Source organism: Rhagoletis pomonella, unplaced genomic scaffold (assembly GCF_013731165.1).
Source record: "Rhagoletis pomonella isolate Grant_MI unplaced genomic scaffold, Rhpom_1.0 Rhpom_scaffold_02704, whole genome shotgun sequence".
NCBI lineage: Eukaryota > Metazoa > Arthropoda > Insecta > Diptera > Tephritidae > Rhagoletis > Rhagoletis pomonella.
This window is the reverse complement of record NW_023461257.1, coordinates 1-13919: the sequence shown is the minus strand read 5'-3', so window position 1 is coordinate 13919 and position 13919 is coordinate 1. Positions and strand designations below refer to the sequence as shown.

The following is a 13919-nucleotide window of genomic DNA, read 5'->3' as shown; positions in this document are numbered from 1 at the left end:
AGCAAAGCAAAACAAAATTTGCACAGCACAGCAGCTGTGGTAAAACCAATGAAATTATTGCCAACATGCTGTAAAAATGACAATATATAGAAACAGACAATTTCCAAAAGCGTTCAATAAATAAATGCACAAAGTCAAGGCGAATGCTGATTGAATAAAGTAGGTATGTAGTAGATATCGAGTCATGGCGATGGGAGTTGGGAGTTAAACACGGCTAAAGTCGATTTGGCAGCATAGGCCAAATGCCATAGAAGCCATCAAATGCGCTAGAAAATACAGCAACAAAAAACTGATTGTGAATGCAAGCGAAAAATATAGGCAGACAACCACAAAAAAAAAAAACAAATGAGAAGAATCGAAAAAAAAAAACAATACCGATGAAACAAAATTGCTGTTCAGCTGCTTTTCTGGCGTGACAAAATTCAAAAAAAAAAATGTTGCGACAAGCAGACAAAATAAATCAGCAAATGAATACAAAGTAAAAACCGAGCGAATACAGTACAAGTGAATCGCTTTAAAATCGAAGCGAAGGCAAGTGAAGGCAAAGCGACGGCGCTTGGCACGGCGAGATGCGCTGCTATTTGTTAACTTTTTTTTTCATTTATTTGTTACTTAACTTTTTTTTTTAACAAAATTTCACTCTTTGTGGACAGTGTCTGCCCATTCGCTACATTCGTGCGCAGCAGCCGGTGCTTGTAATTTTAATCTACTCTGCAGCACTGCAATAGCATACAATTTTTCGTTTTAAATCGAGACAACTGCCGCAGCAGCAGGAACGCAAAAACAAACAACAAAAAATAAAAAAATAAACAGAAAAATGTAAACACAATGTAAAAAATTGCTTTATTTTACGATTTTACAAGTTTTGCGCAATACGATGACAATGCAGTTGTAGTCAACAAGCATGCGGGCGTTGTTTGTGGGGGTAGCATTTCCTCGTTGCAAGTGTAGAAACAACAGTTACAAGGGCCATCGGGTAGGCCAGCCAACTGAGGGATAAACAACGTTCGGAATGATGCACGCCTTGTTGCATTGCAGCTAACTGCATCGACTTCTTGGCATTATGCTTGCTTGTTTCCATGTTTACTTCCTTCCTTTTGCGGCATTTTATTCTTATTCAGTTGGTGTGTGCAATCTTTACGTTTTTTTTTTATTGCAATGTGCATTTTTCTGGGTCACAGCAGAAAACGCATACATATATGTAAGTATTTTGTGTGCAGGCTGTTTTTTTTTTTTGTTTTTTTTTTTTTTTTGTTAAATTGTCGATTCCGTACTTATACGCAACGCACAAATTCAGCAAAAGTGTTTTAACTCAAAATTTGACATTTCTGAGGTATTATATAAAACTCGTCATGAATGCCAAAGATGCCAAGTGACAAATTGTAAAGTTTATGGTAGCAAAAAAACTGTTTACGTTTAATTATCTACACACACACATAAAAGTTGTTTTAGGGTTGTTCTAAAATGTCCTATTAGTTTATGATATGACGTTGCATTTTGTAATTTGCAGATGTAATCTTAGAGAAACGAACGGAATATTTTACAAATGCTAAAGCAATATTTTGCATACATTTACTTATTACATCTAAGGGACACTTTCTCAATTAGCTGTTAAAATTTATCACCACCCCTTTAAACGGCCCTTATTGTACTAATTAGTTATTTTTGAGTAAAATGAATTTGAAAATTCGAAAAAGTAAGGAATCAATAAAATTCAATTTACCTTTTCAAACAAGTGGCTACCCATTTAAAGTTATTTTCAAAATGAAACATTCTAAAACTACTTTAGTACCAATATGGATAGATAGTGAACATTATCGCATAAAAAAATAGTCAGTAGAGTATATCTTCGTCATTCTATTGGCACGCAATCAAAAAAAAAAAACTTGTTTGTGTGTTTCTGACCAATAGAAAATTTTTAGTTATTGCACTTTTGAAGAACATCAACGGCATCAATAGATGAGGACTGCAATGCATTTGATGGCATGCAATTGTGGCATATTTCAAAAGTATTGCAATAAATTATATTTTGCAAGAATTTAATTAACTGAATTAAATTTAAAAAAAAAAAACGAAATTAAATCAATTGAAAAATGTTAATATCTCCCTAAAATGCTTACTTTCAAGTTATCTCTATCCATTTTAAATGCCTTTCTATTACGAGATACGAAAAAATTAGTTGAAATTAAAACCTTGTAATACTCGTATTTCACAAATTTCACAATCTTTTTTAAGTACTTTCCACGATAGAATTAAAAAAAAAAACCCACAACTACATTTGCGATGGATCAGATGTTATATCAGCATATACCCATTCATTGTATGCCTTATCGCCGGCTGTCAGCGATTTCAGCTGACGTGCATATGTATGTATATTGGTATTTTTGGCTCCTCTTTCAAGTAATTTAAAAATGTGAATTCTTTGCCAGCAGTTTATTTTTCTTCCTTCGGTATAAACAGTAAACCAAAAAAAAAAAAAAAAAATTTATTTATAACAAACGCGCACAACAACCGAAAAGCTAAGACATACATACATACATTGTATAGAATTGGCTTATCTGCGTTAGTCAATGAACATTCAGCAACGTTTCTGCAGAAATCTAACAAAAGTCGTTTTTCACTCAACAAATATCAGCACACGCCAGCCAGCCTCTCACGCACCACATTCACCCACCGCCGACGCAAGACCCCAAGTATAGTTAGTGATGCTTTTGCTGTGTTATTTTCTCAACTAGATATTTATTATTGTTATTGTTTTTATCTTGTTTTCTTCGCCTATGCCTTTTCTTCAATTGCTCCGCTCTACTACATATTTTCCTATTTTTAAAACATTCGATTGTTTCTATTTTTGTCTACCTGCTGTACAAGTTATCTTCATTTTGCCTTTCACTTGCATTCAGTTCTATTACCCACCATGCAAAACATGACGAATAGGCAACAATCGCCAACGGCAACAAATTGGCGACGCGACGATTTATGGCCGTAGTGAGAAAGCGGCAACATAATTTCTTTTATGTCATTTTAGGAAAATGGTTTCCGAAATTCCCAAACTGATAAACTTCGCGTTAACAGGATTCTTCAAAAACATCGAATAAATGCCCAAGATAGGGTTGAAAAAATAGGAAGCCCCCTAGCGACTAAAATAATTAATTTCGTTTACAAATTATAAGTTTGTATTCAAAAACAAATAAAATATTAAAAAAAAAAAGAATAAAATTGTTGCAAGAAATTATGATTCAAATATCGCCTGTAGCAATAATAACACGACTCATTCAGGTAATAAGAAAACGAGTCGCCCAGGCGAGTTGCCTTCGGCGGACGTTTTAGAGCGACTGGTATTAAGAAATCGATACGATGGCGATATTGCCGGCAATAAATTTGTTGCCGTGGACGACAAGTTTTCTTATTGCCGGCAACAAAAATTGTCTGGTGGGTAGTAATGCATCCTTACATACGATACAGTCACACACAGAAGCATTTTGCATTGATTTTTTTACGATTTACACAATGTTTCTCGATTTTTTTTTTTATAAAATAGCTCATTCTAAACCATGTAAATTGCAAACTATTTCGGGCCCGTTTCCAATTTATCTTTGGGTTATTCTAGGGGCTCTTCCAGTCGGTTATTTAAAAAAGCAAAACCAACTTTCCTTTTTTCCTCCTACGTGTTTCGGCGTTATTTTTCGCCTTCTTCAGGGGGACTGTTTTTTTTTTTTTATTAGAATTGGTGAAAATTTAGGAACATTTAGCAATTTTTATTAAAATTTCAAAAACTCCCGAGTAAGCAGTTTTACGTTATATCCGATTCAGTTTTAGTTGATTTTTGCTACTTTTTTTCTGACGATGTTGAGCATTTCCTTTCATCTAACACGGAAGAAATTTTAATGAAAATTTCATGACTTTTCCCAATTTTTCTCCAAAGTAAGAAATTTGGATTTTAATGGTTTTTGAGGTGGAAATATCGTAAAACAAAACAATGCCGAATACTTCTGTGAGTGGCATACATATATATGTATAAAATAATCATACGAACGTATGTATTTCTTATAGTTTTTTCACTTCAAACTTCAAAAAAGGAGGAGGTTATCAATTCGTCGGAATATTTTTTATGGATGTTACCGATTTCTATAATTCTGTTAAGGAAAGTGGGTACCTCAGAGGTGGTCCGGTCCCATAACAATTTGGTTTAGATCCGATCATTGGATCATGATCAAATTAACGGTACTTTTAAATTAACATAAGAGCAGCTGTTTGAAGTGTTTTTTATTTTCGTAATGGGTCGTATGCATAAAACTCAAGCAAATACTTTTTTTTAATTTCAGGCCTTTTACTCAATTTGTTCAAAAATAAATTTAAGTGAAAGGAGTGAAATTTCAAGAAAAAGCGATTGAAATTGGAAGTTTTTCAACAAAGTTTTCAGGAAACTAACAAGTGCGTTTAGACAATGGGCGGCGAGTAGTAGAAGACAAATCCAGTTGTTGTTGACATTCAGGCATTAGTCCCCTTTCAGACACGTCAAGTCTTGAAGGCAATTTTTTTTTCGCATTCTCTTTTGTGTTTTCTACTTGACGCGTCAACTTTTATTGAATTCTAATTCTTGGTTCTTTAAATGGGAAACAATGAAATGATCCAAAGAGACAAGAAAACTTGAAATGAATTGACGGTACGGAGGTAGTATCTGTACTCTTCCCCACTTTTCTCACCTCCTTCGCCATGGAGCGAGCAGACTTGATTGCGCGCACCGCACCGCCCACACACGCAAACGTTTTAGTTCTTCTTTCCAATTCAAGAGATGCACACAAACCTGGCATTATTTTGCTGATTTAAAAAAATAAAATAAAAATAAAAATGAAGAAAAAAATAAAAAATAAAAATAAAATAAAAAATAATAACAAATAAAATATATTTATCGCAAACTTATTGTTATAGCTGAAAATCGCGTAAATGCTGTCAGCGAAAACGTCACGAGCATCTTAGCATTTAATTAAAAACGAGTAACTAATAAAACCTTACTAATTACAAAGAAGCGAGTAAAAGAAAAACGTGATAATTTAAAGTAATCGAAAGAAATGTGGCGAGCGAGAGACATTTCAAAAATTGAGACTACTTGTACATACATACCTACTACTGGTAATAAAAATCCGCACCCGACCACCTCGCACAATCCAAACCCCCACCAATTTACAATATTAAAGCGCAGCGGCAGCAACTACCGACGAGTGCCTATTAATAGCAATAACACCGGTATAGCAAATCAAAAACAAAAACTACACGGAAAAAGTAAACAAATATCTCGAAAGCAAGAAAAACTTTATGTGCGTTCATCACCTTGTTTTTTTTTTTTTTTGATGCAACTTTGTATTCACCCCATCAAATTTATTTGTGTAATGTCGACCGTGCTAGTTAAATTTTATTATATGCAACAATGTTTTTCCAATTTTTTGGCTTGTGCCATAACACAGCTGTTTGGGAGGAGAGGCCTGCCTTTGCAAGTGACATAGCGCGCTGGAGATGTTGTACATTTTTTAATTATTATTTTTTGTATAAAATGTGTTATGTAAATACATATATATATATATTCTTTTTGAAAGTTGATTATATGCAAGTGTGTATGATCACTCATTTCCTTTGGATTTATGTACATAAATAGTATGCATGTATGTGAATGAGTTTGAAAGAAAACAAAAAAAAAGACAATAACAGACACAGAAACGAAGACAATTATTACTCGAACCCTCAATGATGTATTATCATCATAATAAAAAGTATGCCACGCGACCGGCTGTCTGGTCTTGGCTTTGTTTTTTTTTTTTTGTTACGTTCGGTGCCCAGTGGTTGATGCAGACAAAGCCGCGAAGTCAAAACAACACAAAAGAGCAAAGTCGCATTTTTTTTTTTAGATACCAGTTCAATACATATGTATATACAGTGCCGAACAAAAGTATTGGCACAGAGTATTTATCGCAATGCAAGCAAAATTGTTTATTCTAATTTCTTTTCGCCAATTTTTTATAAAAATATAGCTCATACTACAATAAAAACCATAAAAATAAAATCTCTAAGCTTTGAGCAAAACTCAAGAAAATTCAACAAATTTGCGTTCTAATTTGCAACTTTTTATTTAGTTTTTTTTTTTCTTTTTAATTCTAAGTAGTGCAAGTGCAAGTTTGAAGTTGCTAAAAAACGCGTGCTAAAGTCTACAAAGCTCTCTAAACCAAACTAAAACCACCTCATGCAAAATTGCCTTCTTAAAGAATCGTGTTTGCTGTGTTTTACGCCTGTATAAAAGCGAATTAATGACTTCATGTTTTTGGAACTACTTCTGAGTGGAAAAAGAACCGTGCTATAAGTACATTTTGGAAACCAACAAGTCCGACCGGGTGGCCGACTACATACATATGTATGTTTTTATGTACATCTAAACAGAGTCGGTGAATTATGGTGTGGCAATGTGTTGGCAAGTGGTTTGAGTGCGCTTTTAACCAATTTAGAATTTCCTTTTGCTTCTCACCTTTGCAGGTCTGTATAGTTCTACGCTTATTTAATTTTAAATACTACGTGTAGTATATGCCTTAGAGCTGTAGTAACAAATAATTTGCTTATGCGCTGCCTCTACTTTTTACGCTTTGTCAGTTTATTGACCTTCTCAGTAGCTATGTAGACATGTAATGACGACGAAAACTGCAAAGACGGTGTCAAACTGAGTTGTCATTATGGGTTTTGTTAAAAAAAAAAACAATAATAATAATTACTTATGAATCTGTAAAAGTGTCAATTGGTAGGGAACCAGTAGTTGCGTTTTTTTTTTTGCACGCTATCTAGTAAAAACCAGAAATTTGTTTACTGGAATTTCACTGGTTAACGCTTTCGTTCACCAAAACTTGCAAGAGACTAGCAATAATGAAAGCTGACCTTGAAAGTATGTATTAGTAACTATGTATGTATGTGCCAGTAACAAAACAGCTGATGCATTGTTTTTGTGGCTTTTATAGTTTATAAAATAAGCATATTTGAAATTGCCGCATTTCGACTAGGCACAAATTTTAATGACAAATTTGGCAATTAAAAAATACCTCTGCCATCACGTCAAGAAAAATTTGCATTAAATTAGTTTCCACATTCTTTGAATGGCACACATTTTTCGCTATTTCCATGTCTAGTGGAAATTAGGCATAAGATGTATTTTTGGAACGAATTTCCGTAATCCCTTATCAAATTTGACTATTGACTAACTAACCTCAAAATACATATGTAAGCTGTGTATATCCTAGGTGAAAAAAGCATTAAAACTAAAATTTGAATTACAACAACGTAAACTCGAAAACCAAAACTTAGCGAAATTCTTGAAGATTTCTCCTCCATATTACCAATGCCAACTTTAATTTCAAAGAAAACAATAGAAAATGTGCCAGCAGCTGGTTCCAATGAAACGTTCACGCGCGGAGACTTGCTTTTTTATCAACAGAAACTAACAAATGTCCGCCAAATCACAGTAGATATATTTGTCTGTCTGTGCGCGTAGTAACCAAACACAATGCCAGTCTAACGAGAGAAACAACAAGTGTAGCAAAGCATTCATCGTCGTCATACAAACAAGGAGTCGTCACACAGTCAGCCGGTGGTGAGCCAGCACGCTATCCAGCCAAAACAAACTGTTATCCACCTCCTCAACCGCTTGCCAAATGGCATGGCATATATTTTTACCTTCTTTGTATCCCTTTAAGTCGTGCCTGAAATTGAACTGATGCGCTTGGGATGTCGGTAAACTTCATGGCCTGGTTACTGCTAACTGATGACACACTCAACTTAACCTGAACCTTAAAGATTTTATGTATGTACATATGTATTTCACATTTTGTGTTGTGCTCTTTAGATGCGATGGTCCTCGTGTTGTTGTTGTTGTTGTTGGTTAAAAGATGCTGCTGCGCCGGTTGATGCTTTTTTTTATTATATTTCATTCATGAAAACGACAAACATTTATTGACACACTTTTGTGCATATGTACATATCTATGTATGTATGTATGTACATAGATATTTACGGTGGCAAAGAGCTGTGCATACAGAGTATGACACAACAACAAAAACAACACCACTTTTAGTAGCACATAGCAAGTGCCTACGTCTACAACAAACATACATATGTACAAATGCATGTACCTACTACATACATACATACATACGTAGCTACATTCTCATTCATACATAATTACGTAGACAAGATTGTGCTATATCAGACAGTCTGTATGTTGGTTGATTTGTAGGCAAGGTGACGCGTCGACCGTGCAGAGCAACATGGCACGCGTTTGTGCATACGCTTCTGTTGGTAATTGTATTTGAACGATTATGTCCGTCCCAACTAGTACCCACGTAATACAAATTTTCATACTGTATGAAAAGTACATACATATGTATGTATGTATGTGCATCGGTTGTTTTTGTTCCTTTTGATTTCTGTCCGTATTATAAATACTTTTTTCTGCTCTTTTTTTTTTTTGATTGTGATTATTTTTTCATGCCCGTTGTTGTTGTTGTAGCTGCCGTGTTGCCCTTGCTGATGATTTAAGGCGGCAAATTTTACTCGAACGAATGAGTGAATGTATGAATGAATGAAACGCGAGGGTATGAACTCGGCGTACTTTGTACGTTTGTAAGTATGTATGTATGTGCATGACTGTTTATACATTCAATTTGCTTCTTTGGCATGAGTAAGCGATTGGGATACCCCAACTAGAAACACCATCAGCCGGTTAGCTAAGTACATTTTACATACATACATACATATGTATGTATGCACATATATGCAGTTGTTTGTTGGTGTGTGAAGATATTTCTATATTTGCCGGCGACTTTCCGGCATTGATAAGCCAGAGATTGTTTACTTTTGGTATTTGGTATTATTGCTCCACCTTCAGAGTCAGATTTTTCTTTGCATTCTAGTTGCAATGTTTATCTAAACAAAACATACAAATGCACAATTACTAAAGGTGGCATAATGACACTCTTTACGCACGAACTTCACCAGCTCACTAATTAAATAATGTTAAATGTAAAAGACATATTTTTACAGCACTTCGTATCCCACCAGCAAACGAAGTATGAAATTTATTATTTGTAAGCTTTTCTGCTGGCCAAATAATTCCTCCAATCATCAAATTGGGAGGTAAGGGAGTAAATTTAGATAACAAAAAAAATCAATGCCAATGTCGAAGTACATAATGCTAAAATACTCACTGTCAGCTGTATGTGTGCAAGTAAATGATAATTATGGTTAAAAGAAACTAAATTGCCCAAATAAACAAAATGAAATTGACAAGTCAGCGAGTAATTGTTTTGAATGTCAAATATAAAAAGCTTCTCTTTCCACTTACCGGTGGTGGTGTTCGATAGGCCTGTGCGGGCCCCAATTGTGGACTGTATGGACGCGGTGGTGGTGCCCAGCCTTGTTGCGTTCCATATGGTTGATGTGGTGGCGGTGGCGGGCCGTGTGGAGCCTGTGGTCCGCCCTGTTGTTGCTGTTGTGGAATTTGTTGTTGCTGTTGTTGTGGATCATAGCTATTTGCGTAACGATGTTGTGGTGGTGGCTGTGGATGCGACGATTGTAGCAACGAATTCAATGTGGGTGTAGGACCTTGTGGTGGCTGCCCTGGAATATATCGTTGTTGTGGTGGTCGACTTGGTGAGGCTATACCGCCTCCAGGTCCCGTCGGTGGTCCCGGTTGCTGTTGCGGCTTACCACCGGGTGGTGGCTGCTGCATGGGAGAATGCCCATAGCGATAGGGATCAATGTTTGGATCTGGATGATGATAACGTCCATAAACGGGATGATGTCCACCCGGTGGCGGTCCACCCAAGGGACTTTGTCCATATTCATCTTTTTGTGGATGTTCTCCGGGATTCTGTGGGCCACCAGGGCCACCAGGACCACCCTGTTGATGGGGCAAATGTTGTTGTGGATGCGGTTGTTGGTGTAGATGATAATGTGATATTGCCGCTGCTGGGTCACCGCCTGGCGGTCCATATGTATGTGGAACTGTTTGTTGTTGTGGATCACTGCCGTTATTTGATGCTGGTGGACCACCAACTGGCGGTCCACTGCCTATTGTTGAGTTGGGTGTCGCTGGACCACCGGGAACTACGGAGCCTGGACCAACATTACCACCACTACCAGGTCCGCCAGAGCCGGCTGTACCGCCGGGTCCGCTCGGTGGTCCTGCACCGGCTCCTCCAGCTGCACCACCCTGCCCAGAGGGTGATTTTATTTTCTCATTCATTACTTGTTTCGACTCAATCCAAGTGTAATCTTCTGTTCGCAGTTGCTGTTGTAAGGGGCTTGTGGTTTCCTTCAACGGCCGCTGCAACTGCGCTGATGTGTTATCTAAAATAATGAAATTAAAGAAAAAAATTAAAAAGATTGAATTTGATTGAATTTTTGTTTTAAATGTGTTTTGCCAATAGTATTAAAAATAAAAATTAATAATTTTACTTAAATGTTCGTAAACTATACTATACTAAAAGGAAACAACAATTAGCGCAGAATAAATATTAATAAGTATATAGATCCCGCTTAACTTCAATAGGTACACATATTTTCCTCAAGAAGGAAAGTGGTGAAAATGAAGAAAACATCTTGACTACTTTGGATTTCATTCCAGTTTTTATCAAACTCGACGAAAATTGTGCTTATCGATTATTTTGATTCACTTGAATGGGGACAGTGGCTTTAACATAAGGAAAGGACTAGATGGAGCCAACAAAAGCATACCATTCATTTTAATTCTACTATATAACACTTTTAGTATTGGATACAACATCCTTAATTCCAATGTATGGAAGAAAGCCCTGCCCGGAAAGGAATCCTAGAGGCGGTTTGAAAATTCAAGGACATCTCGCTTTTTGCCACTTTATCCGCCGGGAAGAACAGTTGCCAATCATCCCATGGATTTTCTGACAAGTAAACCTGCAAAATACCCAATTCCAAATATTTTCCATTAAGTTTAGGTCCTGTGAATAGGACGAACTCTGCAAAAAATACGACTTTGCTTCGTTATCCTCATTTTTAGAGCTCCTGTAGTGCGAATCGGTGCGTAATTTTGCTAGCAAAGTAACCGTTTTCGACAGGAAATCTAAGATAGAACTTTGCACCAAGACGACCGGGAGCGACTCCTGCATGGAGGGTATATACAGGTCGTGATTTGCTTGACCTTTTCTTGGCGGTCCAAACAGGAATTTCGATAAACTGTTGTTGGGTAGCTCGTTTCCAATGGGCTGGTGATAATAATGAGGTTGACTTACGTTTGATAATTTTGGGATTACCGGTGTACGGTGGTCTAACTGCTGCCAAATGAATATACCAGAATTTATATCCACAGACTCTTTATTTCCACAGGCAACAACTTGGTTGGGGATTTGCCAGAAGGAATGTGGTAGAACAATGCCGATAAGTATATTCCCCAAGTATACTCACTCTGAGAATTGACTTTAACCAAACCAATGTCGTCAGCTTTAATAAATTGCTTGGTTAGGATTACTTCCGTTTTTGCGAGGGCTGATTCGGTCCGTGTCCAATTCCAAAAAGGAAAAATATTTTTCTAGCCTCGTGGTATGTGACCACCGAATCTTTTATCGTATGTGAGTGTGGGGGTTTTCATAGTGGCCATGTCAATTCGTGTCTATACCGATATGGATGGTTCGTGTCTTGAATAACTATTGGTTACGTACATTCATCTGGCAATCCCCCCCATTTTGAAGTTTAGCTTTGACAGTTTTGTTATGTTTACATTTCTTATAATCGTTCTTATGTCTATTATTTGGGCAATAAAAATAATAGATCAGTCGTTACCATGCAGTGTTAAACAGATGGCTCCAAAATACCACAGGTATTGGGGCAGGTATTTACGGTCCCAGGATGAGGCTATCCGTGTACCAATGGACAAATACCAATGTATCTATCAAGCTCAGGTATACGCCATCAATCAGTGTGCAGAGATCAATTTACTTGGAGACTACCGCAACGAGAATCCTTTTCCTCAGCGATAGTCAGGTAGGTGAGTGCGTTGAGAACTTCAATACCCTTGCGGAACTCAACAAAATCAAAATATTGAGGGTTCCGAGCCCAAAGGTTATACAAGGGAATGAGATAGCGGACGGTTTAGCCAGAACAGCGGCGAATTCGTCCCCAATAAGTCCCGAGCCACTCCTGGCAATAGGTCCAAATTCAATCACGGAGAGGCTTAGAAAAGGAACAATAGATAGGAGGGAAGAGCACTCGCATAGTACAACAGGACTTCGACAAGCTAAAAGTTTACTGGGGGGTATAATAAAAAAAGATATAGACGTTTAATAAACCTCCCACAAATAAACTTCGGATAATTACAGGCATCCTCACTGGACATTGCAGATTAACAGGTCACTGCACTAGCTTTGAATCTGTCCGCCCAAGCTCTGTCGTTTCCACGATTCAGCTGAGAAGACATCATCTCACCTAAGCTTAATAAAATTATAGTTTAAAAAACTAAAACCTCCCTATTATATTTGCCATTCGTACTGTCATCAGGTATGTAACTTGAGAATAGAAATCGCTGCATCTTTTAGCCGCATCAATATTACATAGTTACATCCCGAGCTAATAAAAGGAAGGTAATAAAAAAGAGCTTTGCAAGGTGATGCCCAGCACCACTTTAAATTTAATAATTGGAAGATTTCTTTCTCGGGAGAACCGAATTCCCGGAGAACAAACACCCCGGGAGTATTCATAATTGGGCTGATAATATAATTTTTTTTTTACCATATCGTGTGGAAGGTTCTTACAGGTTTTCCTATATACATTCGTTTGCGGTATATAATCGTAAACGCGCTTAAATTTTTAAATTTCCACATATTTCGAGTGTCCGATTACCCGGGTTATTACTATGCTACAGGGTACCCAGGTAGCTGCTCAATACTCGGGTCAAATCAGCAGCCCTTGTACACTTGTATGTATTTATAGACGATATATTTACATATCGTCACTTCGGGTGAAAAAGTGCCAAGTCCATTTTTTGAAATTGTTCAGGAGAGACGAAAAATCGACGTACTTTCGTATTACATGCCATTCTACATCAAAAACTAAATTTTGGAAAAATGGACTTGGCACCTTTTCACCTTTAGATAGCGATATGTAAATAACATCTTGGGACAGTTACGCCTTTTTCAGTCAAGCTAAAAATTAACAGATATATGTATGTACATACCAAGAAAAAAATTAACAAACTTGTACATATGTACATATGTACACATGTATGTATCTACTAAAAATTTTTGTTTTAAGAATTTTACTCACATTAGTCGATTTGGGAATATGTACTTGAAGTAAGTGCGAATATTATAGGTATTGATCTGCCGATTATTGTGGAAAACATTTTCATTACAAATTTCTTTCGCTGCTATTAGTTCGTTTATACATATTGGCTTATTTGTTCGGCAATGCAAGTGTATACATTCGTTTGTACCTCGAGTATGAATTAATACCGAGATGATTTTTTAATTGCCAACACCCAAGTGCAAATGTGAATATGTCGATATTATCTTTTTTCAATCGCGTTTTTTTTTATGTTCATTTGTATGTAGTTTTATTTTAATTTTAAATGTATTTCTATGGTGTGGCCAGTAGAAGGAGCAAATCGGTGTTATAGGGCAAAATAGACAATAAAACCAAGAGAGAATCATCGGAATCAGCAGCCATTGACGATACCACCAGCTACACGACTCAGAGGTTATTTTACAACAACGACAACAACGGGCCAGCGGCCAACAACATTCATGCAACAACAGCAATAAAAAGATGCATCATAAAATAGTAGTAGAAATTAAGTCAGAAACAAGATACGCGACCGAAACGAATGTACATAAAACGACACAACACCACCCGACCACGACCGT

At 36.7% G+C, this 13919-nt stretch overlaps 1 protein-coding gene across 1 annotated transcript; it reads right to left on the bottom strand.

The window, feature by feature from the left end:
• Nucleotides 1-9301: 9301 nt before the first annotated feature.
• LOC118753643 (trithorax group protein osa-like) lies at nt 9302-13500 on the bottom strand. The gene is made up of 2 exons (XM_036488517.1): nt 13321-13500; nt 9302-10377 (listed from the first exon to the last, which is right to left on the bottom strand). Exon 2 carries the CDS (start codon nt 10271-10273, stop codon nt 9317-9319), a length of 957 nt encoding a protein of 318 aa, XP_036344410.1. The 5' UTR covers nt 10274-10377; nt 13321-13500; the 3' UTR covers nt 9302-9316.
• Nucleotides 13501-13919: the final 419 nt, after the last annotated feature.

Coding starts and splice junctions, on each gene's coding strand:
- LOC118753643 (XM_036488517.1), bottom strand. CDS start 10,273: ATGAATGAGAAAATAAAATCACCCTCTGGGCAGGGTGGTGCAGCTGGA.